Here is a 16,904-nt window from a genome sequence, read left to right as displayed (position 1 = left end):
GAAGAAGCAGACTTGGGCGGAGGGGCTAAAGCTTCGAGCAAGGGCTAAGACTGGCAATGCTCCGGCGGCGGCGCTGCTTCTTGCGGATCACAAGAGAGCCTTTACGCAGCACGGAGGAGCAAGCTGCTGGGTGACTTGGAGAAAACTGAGAGAAAACTGAGAGAAGAACTCCTCGAGAGCTGGGTGGGTGGCGCTAGGAGCTTGAGCAGGGAGCTAGAGAAGGCTGAAGGCAACAAGAGCGGAGGGAACTCCGGCGACGGGGGCATTCCTTTTATAGCTGCTGGAGTAGAGGAAAGGAAACGGCGCGGAGAGAGAGAAGAGAAGCGGCGCGAAGGCCGGGGAGAGGCAATGGAGTGCTCTGCCGGGGCGGCGATTGAGCAAAGAGGGCGGTGGTGCAGAACTCCGGGGGTGACGCCAGCGATCATTGCGTTCTGCCGTCAGGGCGGCGTAGGGGCGGGTAGACTGGTGGTTGAGATTTGGCGGAAAGCGGGCGTCGCCGTGCGGAAGAGGTGATAGAAGCGACCGGTTTAACGGCGCTAGAATCGAGGGCGCACAGGTGAGAAGACAGGCGGACGCAGGCGCGGGGGAGAGCGCGGAACAATAGATTGTCGGGCGGCTTCTGACAGAGCGGGGAAAGGAACTGTCGCGGCCGCGGTCGGGGTTGGCGGTGGAGGAATCGTCGTGTAGCGGCGACCGGGCGGCGCAACTGTGGCTGAAGGGACGGAAAAGACGGGCGACATCGGGCTCTGGGGCCGGGATCTGGTGGCGTGATGATGGGCGCGGGAGGCGAGGCTCTGCAGAAAGGGGTGCAGAGGGCTTCCGCTGCTATTGGGGAAAGGGGCGCGGGAACCCACTCGGTTGCTTGCCAGAGACAAAACTGAGCGGCAGGCGTCGGAGAAGACGAGCCACGCGGCAGGAAGACTCTGAGGCGGCTATGCAACTCGAGTGCGGCTGTCGCGGGGGATCTGGAAAAGATCTCACGGGTCCACCGGTGGATAGATCGGACGGGTGAGGAAGATCAGCAGAATCCGACGGTGGGCTGAGCTCGCCGGGGTCGGGAGAGGAGCGAAGCGGGAAAGGGTCGGATCTCAGGGGTCGGGACCGGCAGAAAACTGAGCACTTAGGTGCGGTCAAGCAAAACAGCTGACTAAGGTTAAGGGCTGCGATCAAGACTAACTGGGAAGGCTTAGGGGTCGGTCGTTACAAAATGTTCCATGAAACTGCAGTAGATGGAACCACAGCATACATTTCAGAAGTGGAGGAGGAGGAGGAAGAAGAAGAAGATGGTGAAGATGATGACGGTGGAGACCCTTCAGTTGGTGGAGAGGATTGTGATGCTGAACCTGCCGCTTGCTATGACAGCCCTATCAGCTCAAACACCAGAAAGAGGTCCAGTGCAAGCACCAAATCAACAGCTACTAGCCCTCCAAAAAAAAGTAGAAGCCCAATGATCACTGCTGTGACAAATTACTTCAACAAGCAAGCAGAGAAGGATGATGTGACCCATAGTATTTTCAGGAATATTAGTGCTTCAATTGCCAAATTCACTGAAGATAAGAGGCAGAAGATGAACACCAATCCAGTGGCAGATGAAGTTAAGAGATGCCAACAATTAGCACTAGAGTGTGGTGCAAGAAAGGATAGTGCAGAGATGTTTGCTTGTTGGGACATATGCAAGGATAAATTCAACAGAGAATACTGGATCAACCTTGATGATGCAGAGGCTAGGATGGCTTTCTTGAAAAGATGGTGCAAGAAAATGAACTTAGATTAGAATGTAGTAGTAGACATTTGTGGTTGTTTGAACCTTGAACTGTTGGTTTAAGTACTATTGTTATTTAGGCTGCTAGAACTTGAATAAGTTCCTGTTTGAAGTTGTGACATGTTTAAATTTGTGGTTGTTTCTATATGTGGTTGTTCTATATGTGGTTGTTCTATATGTGGTTGTTTCTATATGTGGCTGTTAGAATGTGTGGCTGATTGAGTATGTGGCTGTTTGAGTACTGGAGTTTCTGACCAACTGTTATTTGAATTTGTGAACATGGCTCGGCTACAGTAGAATTGTGACCTTGATGATGCAGAGACTAATGTATGACTGTTTTTTTAATGGTGAATTAGGATGATGGTGAAGGAGATTCTGACGATGAATTCATTAATATGGCATGCAAGTTCATGGAGCTGGAAATCATACGTCGAAAGAGGAATCGAGAGATTATGGAGTCCTCAGTTATGCTTGGTATGTACTATGACACTTACTACCACAAAGGGCCACCTAGAGTACCTACTGTACCGGGCATAAAATGGGTGCAAGAGACACTATCAAATCCAACCTCATGCTACAACATGTTTAGGATGTCTTGCACTTTATTTCACCAACTTCATGACCTGTTGGTTGAGTCTTATGGTTTGAGGGGAACTAGAAGAATGTCAACGATGGAGGCTTTAGCTATGTTCTTATGGATAAATGGTGCACCCCAGTCACTAAGACAAGTTGCGGATCGGTTTGTAAGGTCATTGGAAACAATAAGCCGCACATTTGATTTGGTTTTGTCATGTGTTATTAGGCTAGCTGTAGATATAATTAGGCCAAAGGACCCCGGGTTTACAACAATTCACCAGAGGTTGAGAAACCCTAGGTATGCTCCATATTTCAACAATTGCATAGGAGCTATAGATGGGACTCATGTACCGGTTGTGGTGCCAAGTAATAAGGTGGTGCAGCATACGGGCAGACATGGATACCCTACACAGAACGTGCTTGCCATTTGTGATTTCGACATGAGATTCACATTTGTTGTTAGTGGATGGCCTGGATCAGTTCATGATATGAGAGTATTCACTGATGCCGTAAATAAATATGGTGACAAGTTTCCACACCCTCCTCCAGGTAAATTTTTTCTCATTAATAATTTAAAAATAAATTATATACCCAAAATTGCTTACCATATTCTCTTTTGTATTTGTAGGGAAGTTTTATCTAGTGGACTCTGGATATCCGAACCGCCCGGGGTATCTTGCACCATACAAAGGTACGAAGTACCACCTTCCTGAGTTCCGGAGTGGCCCAAATCCGAGAGGTATGAAGGAGAGTTTTAACTACGCGCATTCATCACTTAGAAATGTTATTGAGAGGTCATTCGGAGTTTTGAAGATGAAATGGAGGATTTTATTGGGAATACCAAGTTTTCCAATGGAAAAGCAAAGCAAAATAATAGTAGCATGTATGGCACTTCACAATTTCATTAGGGAGAACGATCATGCGGATAGGGCCTTTGGTATGTGTGATCGTGATGAAAATTTTGTTCCTTTCACCGAAGAATCAAGCATTGGTGGTCATGAGGGAAATACCGAAGAGGCAGACGGAGATCAAAATATGAACGAATTTCGTGATAGTATAGCTAATGGTTTGTTCAATAGATTGTAGAGGTTTTGTATTTTTGAGTTGTAATGACAATGACGATGGACTGTGCTTACTATTTTTGACATTGCACTACGTTATTTTTAACAAAGGCGGCAGCAAAGGAGCAGCAAAGGAACGGCAAAACAAAAAAATTGATGAAAAAAAAAGACCGGCAATACCAATCTGCGCCAGAGGCAGAGGCCAGAAGAAGTGCTGCTCGCGCCAAAACCAGCCGCGCCTGCTGCTCGCGCCAAAACCAGAGGCAGAAAGGGCGGCAGTTGCTCCTTTAATTAGGGGTACAACGGTCATTTTCCCTCTAACATCCTAAAAATTATGAGTTCATCCAAACACCCCACTCCTAATTTTTAGGACTAGCAATTAGGGGCTCATAAACTTTATAAGTCTCCTAAAGTTTATGAGGTGGTAGTCAAACAGGTCCTAAGCTCGTCGTAAGCCGCCTTGAGCAGTGAAGCTGACATTCTGTGGACCTGCCTGTGGATTCTATTGTATACCTTGCATTTCCGTTGGCGATCCCAATGAACCCAGCATGCAGCGTCTAACCATGCCCGCAAGCATCGCTGATCCTCCTAAGCACGTGTAATGTTGTAAAATTACTAGGTGATTGCATTGTAAAATTATCATTTTGTTGGTCGTGTGGAACTGGAAACAAGATAAATGCTACATAGGGCGGGTCCAGAGGGAAAGGGACAGAATGGGTGCAATATGTTGGGGGCGAACTAGCCATCGGTGCTCCATTCACTCGTCGTCGTTGTTCCAGTATTCTGGTCGGTCACGTGAAAATGATAGAATGGGCAAGTTTTGATGTAATCGTAGACCGCGTTACACATCTAAGCGAATGGCCACGTTCCAACCTGTAGTTAACTAGTGGCGAAGCGCAGACAACGAGGCCGACGTCGTTGTCCCGATAGAGTCAGCGCTTACAACACATGCCGTCACGATCGCCGACGTCGTTGTCGCTGATGGTGATTGGGTGCTAAACTTTAGCAGTGTTATATCGGATATTCGGATGCTAATTAGGAAGACTAAATATTATTTAATTACAAAACTAATTGCACAGATGGAGTCTAATTCGCGAGACGAATCTATTAAACCTAATTAATCCATCATTAGCAAATGGTTACTGTAGCACCACTTTGTCAAATCATGAACTAATTAGGCTTAATAGATTCGTCTTGCGAATTAGACTCCATCTGTGCAATTAGTTTTTTAATTAGTCTATGTTTAATACTCCTAATTAGTATCCAAACATCCGATGTGACGGGTGCTAAAGTTTAGCATCCTAGAGCCCGGCAGGAATTGTAGTTCCGGTTCCGTTTGGGAAGGATTCACTTGTTTCACTTGTTTCTACACAAAACGATGCACTGTATCGTGAAATTATTTTGTAGATGGATGCTAAAATGAACTAAAAGGTTAGTGAAATCACTATTTTTTATTTTACCGACTTTGACTTCACTAGTGAAGCTAATTTGGAAGGAGTCTTCCCAAACACCCTTGTTGTGGCCCGGAACTGCCAAAATCACTGTTGACATGCGATCATTTTTGTCTAGTAATTTACTTTGGCGTGAACTGTAGCGGAGATCTGCACTGCTCCCTGAATTTTCAAAAAAGAAAGATCTGCACTTCGTCCAAAAAAAATTGAACTGGTGTGGACATGATTGACACTCGTTGGCTTGAAATCTTCGACGGTGTGGACATGCCTTTTGCATATGGAGGAGACTGATGGATGCCCTGTTCGTCTCAAAACATAAAGGCCACTGGTATAAAGGACTGCGACAGAGAAAGCAGAGGTGGGTGTCGAATTGTCCCCAAAGGCTTGGATTACACAGATTCCATCAAGGATGACGAGATGTCCGTGTCACATTCGCAACTCGATGATGGAGAAGAACTGGAGGAAGTAGTAGTACCGGTAACCCACTGGTACTAGTAGTGGCTTGATCACTTCAAATTGCACAGGCTATTGTGTCAAATTCCCATGCTTTGTGTGTAGAGGCAGCTAGGCTAAAGCTTACGGAGTGTTTGGTTCTTGAGCTAAAGTTCAATCCTTGTCACATCGAATTTTCGGATACTAATTAGAAGGACTAAATATGATCTAATTATAAAATCAATTGCACAGATAGAGACTAATTCGCGAGACGAATCTATTAAGCTAATAGATTCGTCTCATGAATTAGCCTCACGAATCTATTAAGCTAATAGATTCGTCTCACGAATTAGCCTCTATCTGTGCAATTGATTTTATAATTAGATCATATTTAATATTTCTAATTAGTATCTATTCGTATCTAACCATTTGATGTGATAGGAACAACAAGAACTAAACTTTAGTAGGTGGAAACCAAACCCGTGTGGAAACCAAACGGGACCTTATTCCAGTCTCAGCGAGAGTGCTTAGCAACAGGAATTCAAATGTTTTTTTTCAGGAAGTGTATTTTCTATTCCAATTAGCATCACTCAGCAAACACAACGATTGAATCTATCCAAAACCCAGTAACAATATCATCAATCGATTATTGAATTATTGGTGCACAGTTGTAAGCTGCAACAAGCTCGTTCGCGCGGACAGGCATCAGGCGGCGCACCTCAAGCCGTCGCCACCGCGGCGCCCGAACGGCCCCGCCTGCAGCACCCAATCCTCGATCATCTCCTGCGCGGCGCGGCCGTTGTCCGCCGGCACGAGATGCCCGGCCCCGTACACCACCGCGTGCGAGAGCGCGCCGGAGCACTGCACGTAGCCCGCGAGCTCCCCGTCGCCCCGCGTCCGCCACACGGCGCGGTCGGCATCGAGGAACGCGTGCAGCCCGTGCCATCCCACGCCGCCGAGCCACGCCTCCGTGGACACGACGCCGTCCCTGAGGTCGCGGACGCCCTGGTACAGCAGCACGCGCGTGCGCCGCAGCAGCGACTCCGCCTCGGGCCTCACGCTCCTCATCACGTCCGCGTGCATCGCGGCGCCCACCGCGTCGCTGCACTCCTCCCACGCCACGTCCCCGCGCGCGCCCAGCGCCGCCTTGGCCTCCGCCCTATTCAGGAACGCGGCCACGGGCTCCGTCTGGTACGGCCGCTGCTTCGCCGCGTCGTACAGCGTGGCCAGGCCGGTCATGTTCTGCAGCCGCGACAGCACCCGCCCCCGCGCGTCCGACGCCTCGCGCCACCGCTCCGCGCGCGTCAGCGCCACCGCCTCCGCCTGCAGCTCCTCGAGCTCCCGCTTCTGCCGCGCGTTGATGAGGCCCGTGAAGTAGGCCGAGTCCGCGTGCGTGGCCACCTGCGCGACGGGGTGCGTGAGCCCGTTGCCGATCGCCACGCCGCGGAGGTTGACGCGCCGCGCCTCCGGCAGCGTCGGGTTCACGTCCAGGATGTGCGCCCCCGTCGCTGGGACGTACTTGCCGGCGTAGCTCTCGCCGGCGAGGAAGAACGGCCGCGCGTGAAAGCTGGGGTCGAGGGCGAGGAACGACTGCAGCGCGGCGAGGATGTGCGCGGCGATGACGGACTGGTTGGTGGGGATGTCGGCGGGGGACGGCGCGGCGCTGAACCCGGTACCGAGCGGGCTGTCGATGAAGAGCAGCCCGAAGCGGCGGTTCCACGCGAAGGGGTTGGGAGAGAGGGTCTCGGCGTCGGGGGTCACGAAGTAGGGGCCGAGCTCGAAGAAGTTGCCGAGGAGGCTGGAGCAGCCGGGCCCGCCCTGCAGCCAGAGGAGGAGCGGCGTGGAGGCCGGCGCGGTGAGCGGTTGGGTGGCCTCGTAGAAGGCGAAGAAGAGCGAGGCGTTGGCGGGCGGGATGGGGAGGTACCCCGACTTGGTGGGGAGGGCTTCCTTGGGGAACACCAGTGTCGCCCCCGCAGCAGCAGAGAGCGGGACGGTTACGGCGAAGAAGACGAGGACGACGACAGGACTCGCCGGAGCCATGGGGCTCGCGGAGCTGAGCTAGCCCGGCTGGAAACTGGTTCAGAGCATCTAGATGTGGCTCGTCAGTTTTCAGTTTTATGTGCGCACTGTGGGACTGGACAAGGAAGTCACGTAGTACACTCGTATGGCCGTCGTATTGTAATGCGGGTTGGTGCAGCATTTAATGGGTTTCCGTGGCCCACATGGCAGGTTGGTCAGAGACGTAAACTGTAGCTGTGATTCGGCCAGCGACGCATCGACCTCGGTGGCTTTCTTTTTCTGCACAAATCAAGGTCCTGTTTTTCGCTCCAAAATCCCAACTTAAAAAGAAAATTCATTATCACATCAAACTTGCGGTACATGCATAGAGTAAATAAAAAACTAATTGCACAATTTTATTATACTTTGCGAGACGAATCTTTTGAGCCTAATTAATCAATATTTGAACAATAATTCACAAATACAAACGAAACACTACAATGCTACAGTAATTTTAACATCTTAAAATTAGACAACTAAGGCCCAACAGGCAGACAACGGCGCGAACGCCGATGTAGGGTTGGTGAAGCATTTAATGCGGGTTCCGTGGCCCACATGGCAGGCGTGAACAACGATGTAGGGTTGAACCCGATGTAGGGTTGGTGCAGCATTTAGGGGTGTTTGGATCCGGATCGTGCTGTGTTTGGATCCCGATCTAAATTTTAGGGGTATTTGATACGATATGTTAAATTTTAGTAGAGTCACATCAAATATTCAGATGCTAATTAGAAGAACTAAATATGAGCTAATTACAAAACTAATTGTACAGATGGAGTCTAATTCGCGAGACCAATCTATTAAGGCTAATTAATCCATCATTAGCAAATGGTTACTGTAACACCATATTGTCAAATCATGGACTAATTAGGTTTAATAGATTCGTCTTGCGAATTAGACTCCATCTATGCAATTAGTTTTGTATTTAGACTATGTTTAATACTCCTAATTAGTATCAAACATCCGATGTGATAGATGCTAAAGTTTAGCACGGTGTTCCCAAACACCCCCTTAGTTCCGATCACATCGCATATTTAGATACTAATTAGAAGTATTAAATATAGATTATTTACAAAACCCAATGAATAGATGGAGGCTAAAAGACAAGATGAATCTATTAAGTCTAATTAGTCCATGATTTGACAATGTGCTGCTGCAGTAATCATCTGCTAATGATGGATTAATTAGATTTAATAGATTCTGCTAATGATGGATTAATTAGATTTAATATATTCGTCTCGTCGTTTAGATTCCCTATGTGTAATTAATTTCATAGTTAACACATATTTATTGCTTCTAATTAACTTTTGAATATTCAATCCGATATGACCTAAACGATCCAGGTTCCGTGGCCCACATGGCAGGCTGATCCAGAGACGTAAACCGTAGCTGTGATTCGGCCAGCGACGCATCGAACTCGGTGGCTTTTCTTTTCTGCACAAACCAACAGGCAGTGGCCTGAACAATCTCCGGGGCCAACTGGGACGAGGACAACGGCGTGAACCGGCGGTAACGGGAGGACATGGTAGGCGTGACGAGTGACAGAGTATTACGCAAGACTAGATGGCCGGATGGGCCAGGCCTGCTGGGCAGCCCTAGCACAGCTCGAAAAAGCCCAGCATGGCCCGAAGTGTATAGTACCTAGGCTGGCCCGGCACGATGCGTTGTACCGTGCTTCGGCCGCCTCCCGGCACGCTAGGCCAACCCAAGCCCGGCACGATTTTTGACCGGCCCAGCCTGCCACCAGCTACCAGCGATACCTCATATAAATATATAAACCATAACATTATCCTCTCCCCTCCCCCCACCACACCAAGCAGCCGCCAGCCCGCCACTCCCTCCTGCCTCCCCCTGCTCACGCCAGCACCCCTCTCTCTCCTGCTGGGAGACGTGCCTGCGGTCGGGAGGGGCGCCGCCCGCCACTACCACGGGAGCCGCGTCGCTGCCATGCTCCACCGTCGGGAGCGACTCCCACTGCTCCATCCACAGACGACGGGGATCCATTTTCAGTGAATTTTATGTGATGGATTTGGTATGAGTGTATATTTGTGAGATGGATTCATGAATTCCTCTTAGATTTCTTTTTGCTTGTAGTGCCTGGCCCGGCACTAACACGGTAGTGCCAGTCGTGCTAGTGGGCCGGGCCGGCACGATCAAAAGGCCATCATGCCGGACTTGGGCTAGGAGTTCGGTACGGCACGAAAAAACCATCGAATCTATTCGTGCCGGGCCTAGTTAGGCCAGGCTAAATTGGGCTAATATCAGGCGACCCATCTAGCCATCTATACGCAAGAGGCCGGCGGGTCCTCGTCGGAACATTCCTATGGTTGATGACAGAGTTCAAAGCAGAATGTCCGATGTCTAAATTTTAAGGTGTTCTGTATCCACCGAAAACCTTTCGGCTAGAATGAGTAGAAATCGTTGAACAGTCACAATTTGATTCACAAAGTAATGTCTGGTAATTTAGTTCCCTTACACACTACGTACCTCTGCAATACATGAAACTAAGGAACCATGCAATGTCATGGCAGTGACTATGGCTTGTGCGGTTGTGCCGTCATACCTGTAACTACTAACATATCATGAACATTATGTGTCGATTCTATACCTAATTACCCAAGAGGCCAAGAATAACCTGAACCCAGAATGACCTGGACGCAGAAATGGAGGTTCAAATGTTTTGGAAAAAAAGAAATGGGGGTTCTCAAACAAAGAGGGAACAAACATTACTTTATCTAATCCGATCCTATCAATTGAGGTTTGTTGTTGAAGTTCTTGGAGATTATTGGTCGAACATCCTTGGCATCAACGAGGGTCGCAAGGAATTGAAGCAGTTCCATCAACTCAACATCTGTGGGGTCATCAAACCAGCTCTTTATGGGTATGCCGTTGTCGACCTGCAGCTGGAAGACCTGATGAAAATGTGAGCATTGCACAGTCCCAACACCATGTAAAACATCTTAGAATTAGGCAAGAGAAACTACAATCAGCATGCACAGCCATGCACATGTAAGAGCAGAAACCTTAGGTCTAACGAGATCAGTTTTAAAATAAGAATTCATTTGGTTAAAAACTAGATACCAGAAACACATTTGGTGATGAAATATAAATTCACATCTGATAGTAAAGTTTTACCTGTGGAGTATTGTCAACTATCACAACTTTTGCCAAGTCAACTCCGAAAATTGTTAGGTCCTTTGTGTAGCTACCATTGGAAAATGTACACGATTCACGGTAAAAACGGCGTGAAATCAGTTTCCGATCTGGATCGAGTTTATCTAGTAGAGGCTCAGCATAAACACTCTCACTAGCTGTGAAAACGACAACCTCAAACATCTGAGCAACTCGGTTGAGGAACATCTCGAGGTGAGGCCTCTGCCTCACGTATACTGTATGATCTTCCATATTAAAGAAAACTTGAAGGGTGAAGTCAAAATTATCACAGGGTTGTAGCTTTGAATGAACAAGGGTTTCTGCAAAGAAGAAATAGTTTAGACTATCACACAGCTGTAGCCAAAAACAAAAAATGATTAGCTGGCAAACTAAAAATGCTGAGATCAGAGCCGGATTCTGGAGAACCTTTTTTTAGGACACAAAATTTTTGCTAGTGAGGGGACAGATAATAAGCTGCTGAAATGGGCGTTATTTTGTCAAAGAGAATGCGGTCAGATATTAAACATAAAGCTATATCCTAATCTCTACTTCTCTAGCTCAAAAATGTTTAAAAGAAAACGAAAAAGAAAAGATTGAATGCAAATTAACCAAAAATCATTGGACAATCTCCCACCAAAAGGAAAAATTATGAGACAGGAAATCTTTCTAACTTGAAGGTTTGCAGAATGATAAGTCAGCTTACCATCCAAATCCAGCACAAGCACGATGTTTTTTGTGTTCAGTGATGGTCTGGATAAGTCATCTGAATTGCCTGGTGAACCAATATCCATTAAATTCAGAAGACCTACTGGTAGTTCTTGATTATCAGTACATTCATATCCTGTCACCATGCAAGAGGCAGAGCTGCACTCATTCTCTGAATCTGATGGTCTATTTTGAAGGTAAAAGCTAGTATAATCAACTGGAGCCCTGCAAGTAGCATCATCCACGCCCCTTGTTTTATCTGGGGGAGAAATGCCCATCGCTACCATATCAGCAGCATCCACACACTCATTATAACTACAATCATCATTTCCAAAACCCATCAGCGTATTGAATTGAACAGCGGCAAAGCTTTCAGGGAAATACAGATCTAAAATATCCCAAATTTGCAGTTCACTTGAACTGTTCCCTTCGTAAGTGTCACTAAAAATTAGTTGAAGAAACTCAGAGTTGTCATCCGTTGCTGCAATGACAAGAAAAAAAATGAAATTGTTGCTCTGTTGACGTACGAAACAGATTACGGTAAAAAAAACCTGAGTATCAAAATCATTATTGATTTTCTTTATGGGGGGGTGGGGGGGTGGATTCAGAATCGGGATAACCTGCACCATTGTGATACATTGCTTTTGTCTGAGGATCATCCTGTTTCCAATTAGGTGAGAATACAGTTTCAGGGTGTGAGCAGCATGGTGTCAGTGTAGGAACCTGAAAACCACACATGGTTCAATGGTGTATACTTGAGGAAGTAAATAAATATAGTGGAGGATATGGCTATAGAAAATGAAAAACTGCAAACACTCAGCTAACTTTTCGATTAAATAGCTAATGAAGTATGTCCCAAGTGGGGAAATGCTAGATGTGCCATGACAAGAAATAAGAATGAAAAAAAAGTAATTACCGATGATCCATAATCACATGGTAAGAGTGGGTGTAAATTGGTCATTTCTGCACTAGAATCATCCCGTGAGAAATGGACTTCAGCGATTCCAATATTATGTTTTGATACTTCATTACTGGAACATCCTGCAGTGACATCAATGTAGCTTGTGAAAATAGGGGACAAATATTACTGTTTTATTGGATATGAGTGATTTCTAAGAACTAAATACATTTCAGTGAACTGAGTTCTAAGAACTTCGGTAAAATTTAGGAACATGCCCCAGGCCTGAGCAGTGAGCACTGTTTACTACTACATGGCCTTGTTTCTCAGGTGAAGTGTTTATTTTGACACAACCACAGAACAAAAGTTTAGTTCCATAGCAATACAGTGATGATTCAGATGTTCTCCAAGAAGGATTCTGAGAGTTGGAAAACATTAACATGTGTCTAACACAGTGGATTTGCGCTTACCATTTTGCTGGTTCGCCCTTGATGTTTGGTCAAACGTACTCTTTTGATAATGAGGATCTTTAAAAAGTCCATTGGATGTACCGATTGAATGGGGTTCCTGCGTTCCTAAACAGTCCATTCTTTAACATTCTATTTTTCCTTAATAGGCAATTGCAAAAGGCATGTTGAAAGAACTGCAGTTCCAGTAGAAAATAGACCAACTGCTGAACATAAACATCACTTGAAAAATTAGTCAAGATTTGAACTAGTAAACTGTCTATTTACTACAGGCTAATGAGGCACTGGAAAAACGTATTTAACTTATATCGTTTTTTTAAGTAAATTTAACATTATGCACAATATCTTTGGCAAAAGGCCTATTCTTTTGAAATCTGATGTATCATATCCATCCCATCGCAGCAGAACTAACATCGTGTACATTGAAAGAGATTAGGTGGCATACTTCAAAGAAAACCGGACAAGCAAAATTAAAAAGAAGTACTTGAGGCTGTTTTTATCAGGAATATCTCGGAAAAGAAAAGGGAAAACTAAGTTTAGAAATTGTTTATCCTCGGGCCTTAGCTACTCGATGATGCTCCATGGATTGTGGTGGTGTGCAGTGCACCAGACCTTGACGTGACTAGGAACCACCCAACCAAGCAACCAGCCTAGCATCGTCTATACATTCATTATGCCTGAACCGCCATAACCACCAAGCACTCAATCCATATAAGAAAGGTTCTTATGTTGTCATGTTTAGCTACAGACCGGGCAAGAAATTCAGAGCAGAAACTAGCGCAGTTTCGCAGGAGACCGTCTCGCAAGTTGGAATTGGAACAACCAACTCCCTAAGACTGGCTAAGACCACGTCAAAACGCGCGATTTCTACTAGCATTCCAAGTCAAAGTTACTTTGGTATCCGGAAACAGGAAGACCTGGTCAGCGCGACCCCAGACGCCTGTTCCTTCCTTCCTTTCCCCAATCCCCACTCCGCCCGGCACTCAAACCACGTCGTTCGAATTTCAAAAGTTAGCAATAAGCGGGGGGAAACCAATCTAATAGTAATAGAAAATCTGATTCGTGGTTCGAGCAGGAATTATCGAGTAGTAGACGAAAGCACATGGCATACGCTCACGAAACACTAAAAAATAAGCACACGGATCCTAAATGACCGCTGAGATGAACAGAGCCGGGGCAGAAATTGACAGCGAATCAAGATGCGGCAAGTAAAGGCCACTCGACATGGGAGGAGCAGAGGAGGAGGAGAGGGGAGACGAGAGGGAAGCTCACCGAACAGCTCGTTGCTCGCGTTCTGGACTTCTGGTGCCCCTTTGCTGGCGTCTCCGCGCTCCCTGGTCGCCGTCGACGACGACGACTCCTCCCCCTCGGCGTCGAGGCAGCAGTCGGGTTCGGGTAGAGAGGCAAGGCGGGGAGGGAGCGCGGAGAAACAGGGGAGCGGCCGCTACCGCGACGAGGAATGTATACGGTCGTCGGTCACCGCAGTCTAAAGTTCACCTGACAAGTGGGACAATGACCTGTGGTCCCACATGGAAGCGTGCCGATGAGCCCGGGCTCTGTTGACCCGAGCGGACCAGACCCCAAACCAAGCAGGCAAGCGGGGCAGGGGGGAATGTATTTGATTTCGATGGTGGGGATGCGCACACGTGGACGGTGCCTGTGCTAGTGTACTACTGCATCTAGACGCTGAAGTACACATTGAGCTGAATAGTAAAAAAAAAAAAAAACTCGACCTGGATAGTGCGAAGACCATGAATATTATACAAGTCATTTTGAACGATGACACAATCTGTGAGATGCATTTTTGCTATGTCTGTAAAAGAATATGATAGTGAAAACAAAATAGGCAATACAAATATCATGTTGCTATTAATTGTCAAAGCTCATTATCTAAAAATTTGTTAAAAACTGCCACAATGTATAGTAAGTGTCAGTTCTCGTAATGACTGCCATGTGAGGTTATTTGGGACCAGGTCAATGATAGTAGGTCAAGGAAGCAATGCGAATATGTTACCGCTTATGCTCCTATAAGAATGGCGAATAATTGCTAATCCCATGGAAGGAAGCCAAGTTAGAGCCACACCGCCCGCGCGAAGCTCAGCACTAGCACAGACGCTCGAGCGACAGAGATAAAATGGCTCGTCAAAGACCAAACGGCAAAGGCCTGTGAAACCGTTCGTGCAACACTTCATTCAAGTAACTCCATCGAGCGACAGAGATATAAAACGGCAAATGGGGACCGAGCCTCACCTCAAAAGAATAAAGAACACTTCATTTCAGTAACTAATTAGTAGTAACATTTAACTGAAGTGGCAAATATATACGCCGGCCTGGAAAAAAGAGTGAGCAACGCTCATGCATGCCCATCGCCCATCGCGGACGGAACGAAGTCCAGCACGGCGCCACCGTACGCAGCCGCCAAATGCGAAGAAGAGCGGCGGTGCTCCTGAAGAAGCCCCGGCGCCGGCGAGGGCAGGCCGGCAGGACGAGGCAGCAGCAAGCTCCCGGGCGCCATGCGCGTGCCGTGAGCGTAGCTGTCGATCATCGCGCGCAGGTCTGGGCGGAAGCCAAGCCCAAGCTGCGGCGGCGGCGCCGCGTAGGCCCCGCCGCCGGCGCCGCCCCTGACGAGGAGGCTCGCGGGCCTCGGGTGCGTGTGCTGGCCCTCGTAGGTGGTGACGACCGTGGAGGGGTCCTGGTGCGAGCGCTCGACCCGCTTCTTGACCCCGCACCGCGCCGCCGTGCACCGGTAGTAGCTCCTCGGGTACGAGCTGTTCTTGACGGCCTTCTGGCCGTACTTGCGCCACCGGTATCCGTCCTCGAGGTGGTCGACCTCGCTCTTGGTCATGAACGCCACGCGGGGCTCCCGCGGCTTCTTCTCGCCCCTCGCCTTCTTCTCTGCAGCTTTGCTCCTCCTGATAAAGGAATTAAACATGGCCATTGGCCAATATGTCATACTCATACAACAAGGACAGGTCACACTCCCAACCCAACTGCAGTACAAAGGATTTCGATCTTTGTGGGGGTCCTGAATCACCGATTGGTCGATGATCACTGATCAGCTAATACGTACTGAGTGCAAAGTCGTCAGAATGGGCATTCATTCATGAAGGACACGTGCTCTGTCCCAAAATACTTGGTCGAATTATATAGCTAGATTCAAATGGGAAAGTGGTTTTATAAACTGTGGATCAGTTTTGTAGCAATAGATGGTACACATGATGCATCATTATATCGTGTGAGAAACCACCGGACAGAGCTTGATTTTGAATACCATGCTAATAGAATGATTTGTATATTTAACGAGAGCGCAAGTGCAGTTTAACTAAGCTAAACATATTTTTTTAATAGAATTGAGTATAGTGATAGTAAGCCTACTTTGTTTGTCGGTCAAGTTAGGTAGCAAACCCTAAGCCCTTGTATGTTCACACCAGCTGGTATATAAAAAAAGATCTAGCACTTGAAATGAAATTTCTTTGTTCGTTCCTACTATGTTGTGATAAATTAACTGCGACTGTTATACAATAATACAATCAACAAGAAGATCGTGCAGAGATAGTTTTGGTTTTGCACCAGAACAATTCTAGACTTACTTGCAGTTCCGATCGGCTGCAGATCCCTCGGCATCCATCTCCTGTTCCTCTTCTTCCCCCTCCAGCATATTCTTGCACCGGCGCTGCGTCTCCTCGTCGGCACCACCAGCCTCGCAGCTGGACGACGACAGCACCGACGACGAGTTCGGCGTGACCGGCGCACTGGCCGCCGGGCCGTCATGGCGGATCAACCGCACCTCCATTTCCTGCTTCACGGCGTCGTCATCGCCCAACCGGCACGGCACGTCGAGGTGCGCAGCGAGCCCCGCAGGGTCCAGGAAGCCCTGCAGGTAGTCCGTGATGCTTGAGTACGGCGTCGTCAGCCCATCGCCGCCGCCGCTGCCTTCCCCGGCGTACGGCGTTCTCTGGAAGAAGAAGTCGTCGTGGTCGAAGGCGGTGAAGTGATCAGCCGCGGCAGGATCCCCGTAGAGGCCCCCATGGCCATGACCCCCCGCTCCTGCTCCATCAGACATGGCGTGGCGATCGAAGTCTGGAGGGAGCTAGTCAAGTGTGCAACGGGAGGGCTGGGACTGGACTAAGAGGGAGAGAAGCGTTGAACTTGGGCAAGTCTTCGCCGCTTAGAGAGAGACAGAGGGGGGGGGGGGGGGGGGTTGCCGACCATTGAGGCTCTCTGATAAGTTCAAGTACTTGAGTTCAGCAAGCTGCCCAATGCTTTTGGACTCACACAAAAGCACCGTGACAAATCTAGATGCAACAAATTTGTGAGCTTCCCAAAAGAGTGTGGCAATTCTGC

The 16,904-nt window shown here is 47.9% G+C and overlaps 3 protein-coding genes across 8 annotated transcripts; all 3 read right to left on the bottom strand.

Moving 5' to 3' along the window:
- Window positions 1-5,814: 5,814 nt before the first annotated feature.
- On the bottom strand, window positions 5,815-7,440 carry LOC101759562 (serine carboxypeptidase-like 50). The gene has a single exon (XM_004961037.3). It carries the CDS (start codon window positions 7,320-7,322, stop codon window positions 5,988-5,990), a length of 1,335 nt encoding a protein of 444 aa, XP_004961094.1. The 5' UTR covers window positions 7,323-7,440; the 3' UTR covers window positions 5,815-5,987.
- Window positions 7,441-9,749: 2,309 nt separating this feature from the next.
- Window positions 9,750-14,004, bottom strand: LOC101757531 (phosphatase PSR1). 6 transcript variants are annotated; one of them, XM_004961035.3, is made up of 7 exons: window positions 13,833-14,004; window positions 12,564-12,668; window positions 12,112-12,236; window positions 11,816-11,918; window positions 11,194-11,676; window positions 10,473-10,810; window positions 9,750-10,249 (listed from the first exon to the last, which is right to left on the bottom strand). In XM_004961035.3, exons 3-7 carry the CDS (start codon window positions 12,154-12,156, stop codon window positions 10,073-10,075), a joined length of 1,146 nt encoding a protein of 381 aa, XP_004961092.1. In that variant the 5' UTR covers window positions 12,157-12,236; window positions 12,564-12,668; window positions 13,833-14,004; the 3' UTR covers window positions 9,750-10,072. The 6 variants fall into 6 exon arrangements, with proteins under 6 accessions (XP_004961092.1, XP_022681274.1, XP_004961087.1 ...); XM_022825539.1 differs by having other exon boundaries at window positions 9,750-10,240; window positions 12,564-12,763; window positions 13,833-14,002; XM_004961030.3 differs by having other exon boundaries at window positions 12,564-12,766; window positions 13,833-14,000.
- A 731-nt stretch (window positions 14,005-14,735) lies between these two features.
- LOC101757145 (probable WRKY transcription factor 57) lies at window positions 14,736-16,739 on the bottom strand. Its single transcript, XM_004961029.3, has 2 exons — window positions 16,151-16,739; window positions 14,736-15,472 (listed from the first exon to the last, which is right to left on the bottom strand). The coding sequence occupies exons 1-2, from the start codon at window positions 16,621-16,623 to the stop codon at window positions 14,914-14,916; spliced, it is 1,032 nt and encodes a 343-aa protein (XP_004961086.1). The 5' UTR covers window positions 16,624-16,739; the 3' UTR covers window positions 14,736-14,913.
- Between the last annotated feature and the right edge of the window lie 165 nt (window positions 16,740-16,904).

The sequence above is a fragment of the Setaria italica genome, chromosome III (assembly GCF_000263155.2).
Source record: "Setaria italica strain Yugu1 chromosome III, Setaria_italica_v2.0, whole genome shotgun sequence".
In the NCBI taxonomy this organism is placed as follows: domain Eukaryota; kingdom Viridiplantae; phylum Streptophyta; class Magnoliopsida; order Poales; family Poaceae; genus Setaria; species Setaria italica.
The sequence above is the reverse complement of the archived record's forward strand: the minus strand, read 5'-3'. Positions and strand labels throughout refer to the sequence as shown.

Excerpts from the sequence above, each read along its gene's own strand:
- LOC101759562 (XM_004961037.3), bottom strand. The coding sequence starts at position 7,322 with ATGGCTCCGGCGAGTCCTGTCGTCGTCCTCGTCTTCTTCGCCGTAACC.
- LOC101757145 (XM_004961029.3), bottom strand. The coding sequence starts at position 16,623 with ATGTCTGATGGAGCAGGAGCGGGGGGTCATGGCCATGGGGGCCTCTAC. Across the intron at positions 15,473-16,150 it reads GCAGCCGATCGGAACTGCAA|GAGGAGCAAAGCTGCAGAGA; the intron begins GTAAGTCTAGAA and ends TTCCTTTATCAG.
- LOC101757531 (XM_004961030.3), bottom strand. The coding sequence starts at position 12,681 with ATGGACTGTTTAGGAACGCAGGAACCCCATTCAATCGGTACATCCAAT. Across the intron at positions 11,677-11,815 it reads AATGTATCACAATGGTGCAG|CAACGGATGACAACTCTGAG; the intron begins GTTATCCCGATT and ends TTGTCATTGCAG. Across the intron at positions 10,250-10,472 it reads TAGTTGACAATACTCCACAG|GTCTTCCAGCTGCAGGTCGA; the intron begins GTAAAACTTTAC and ends CATTTTCATCAG.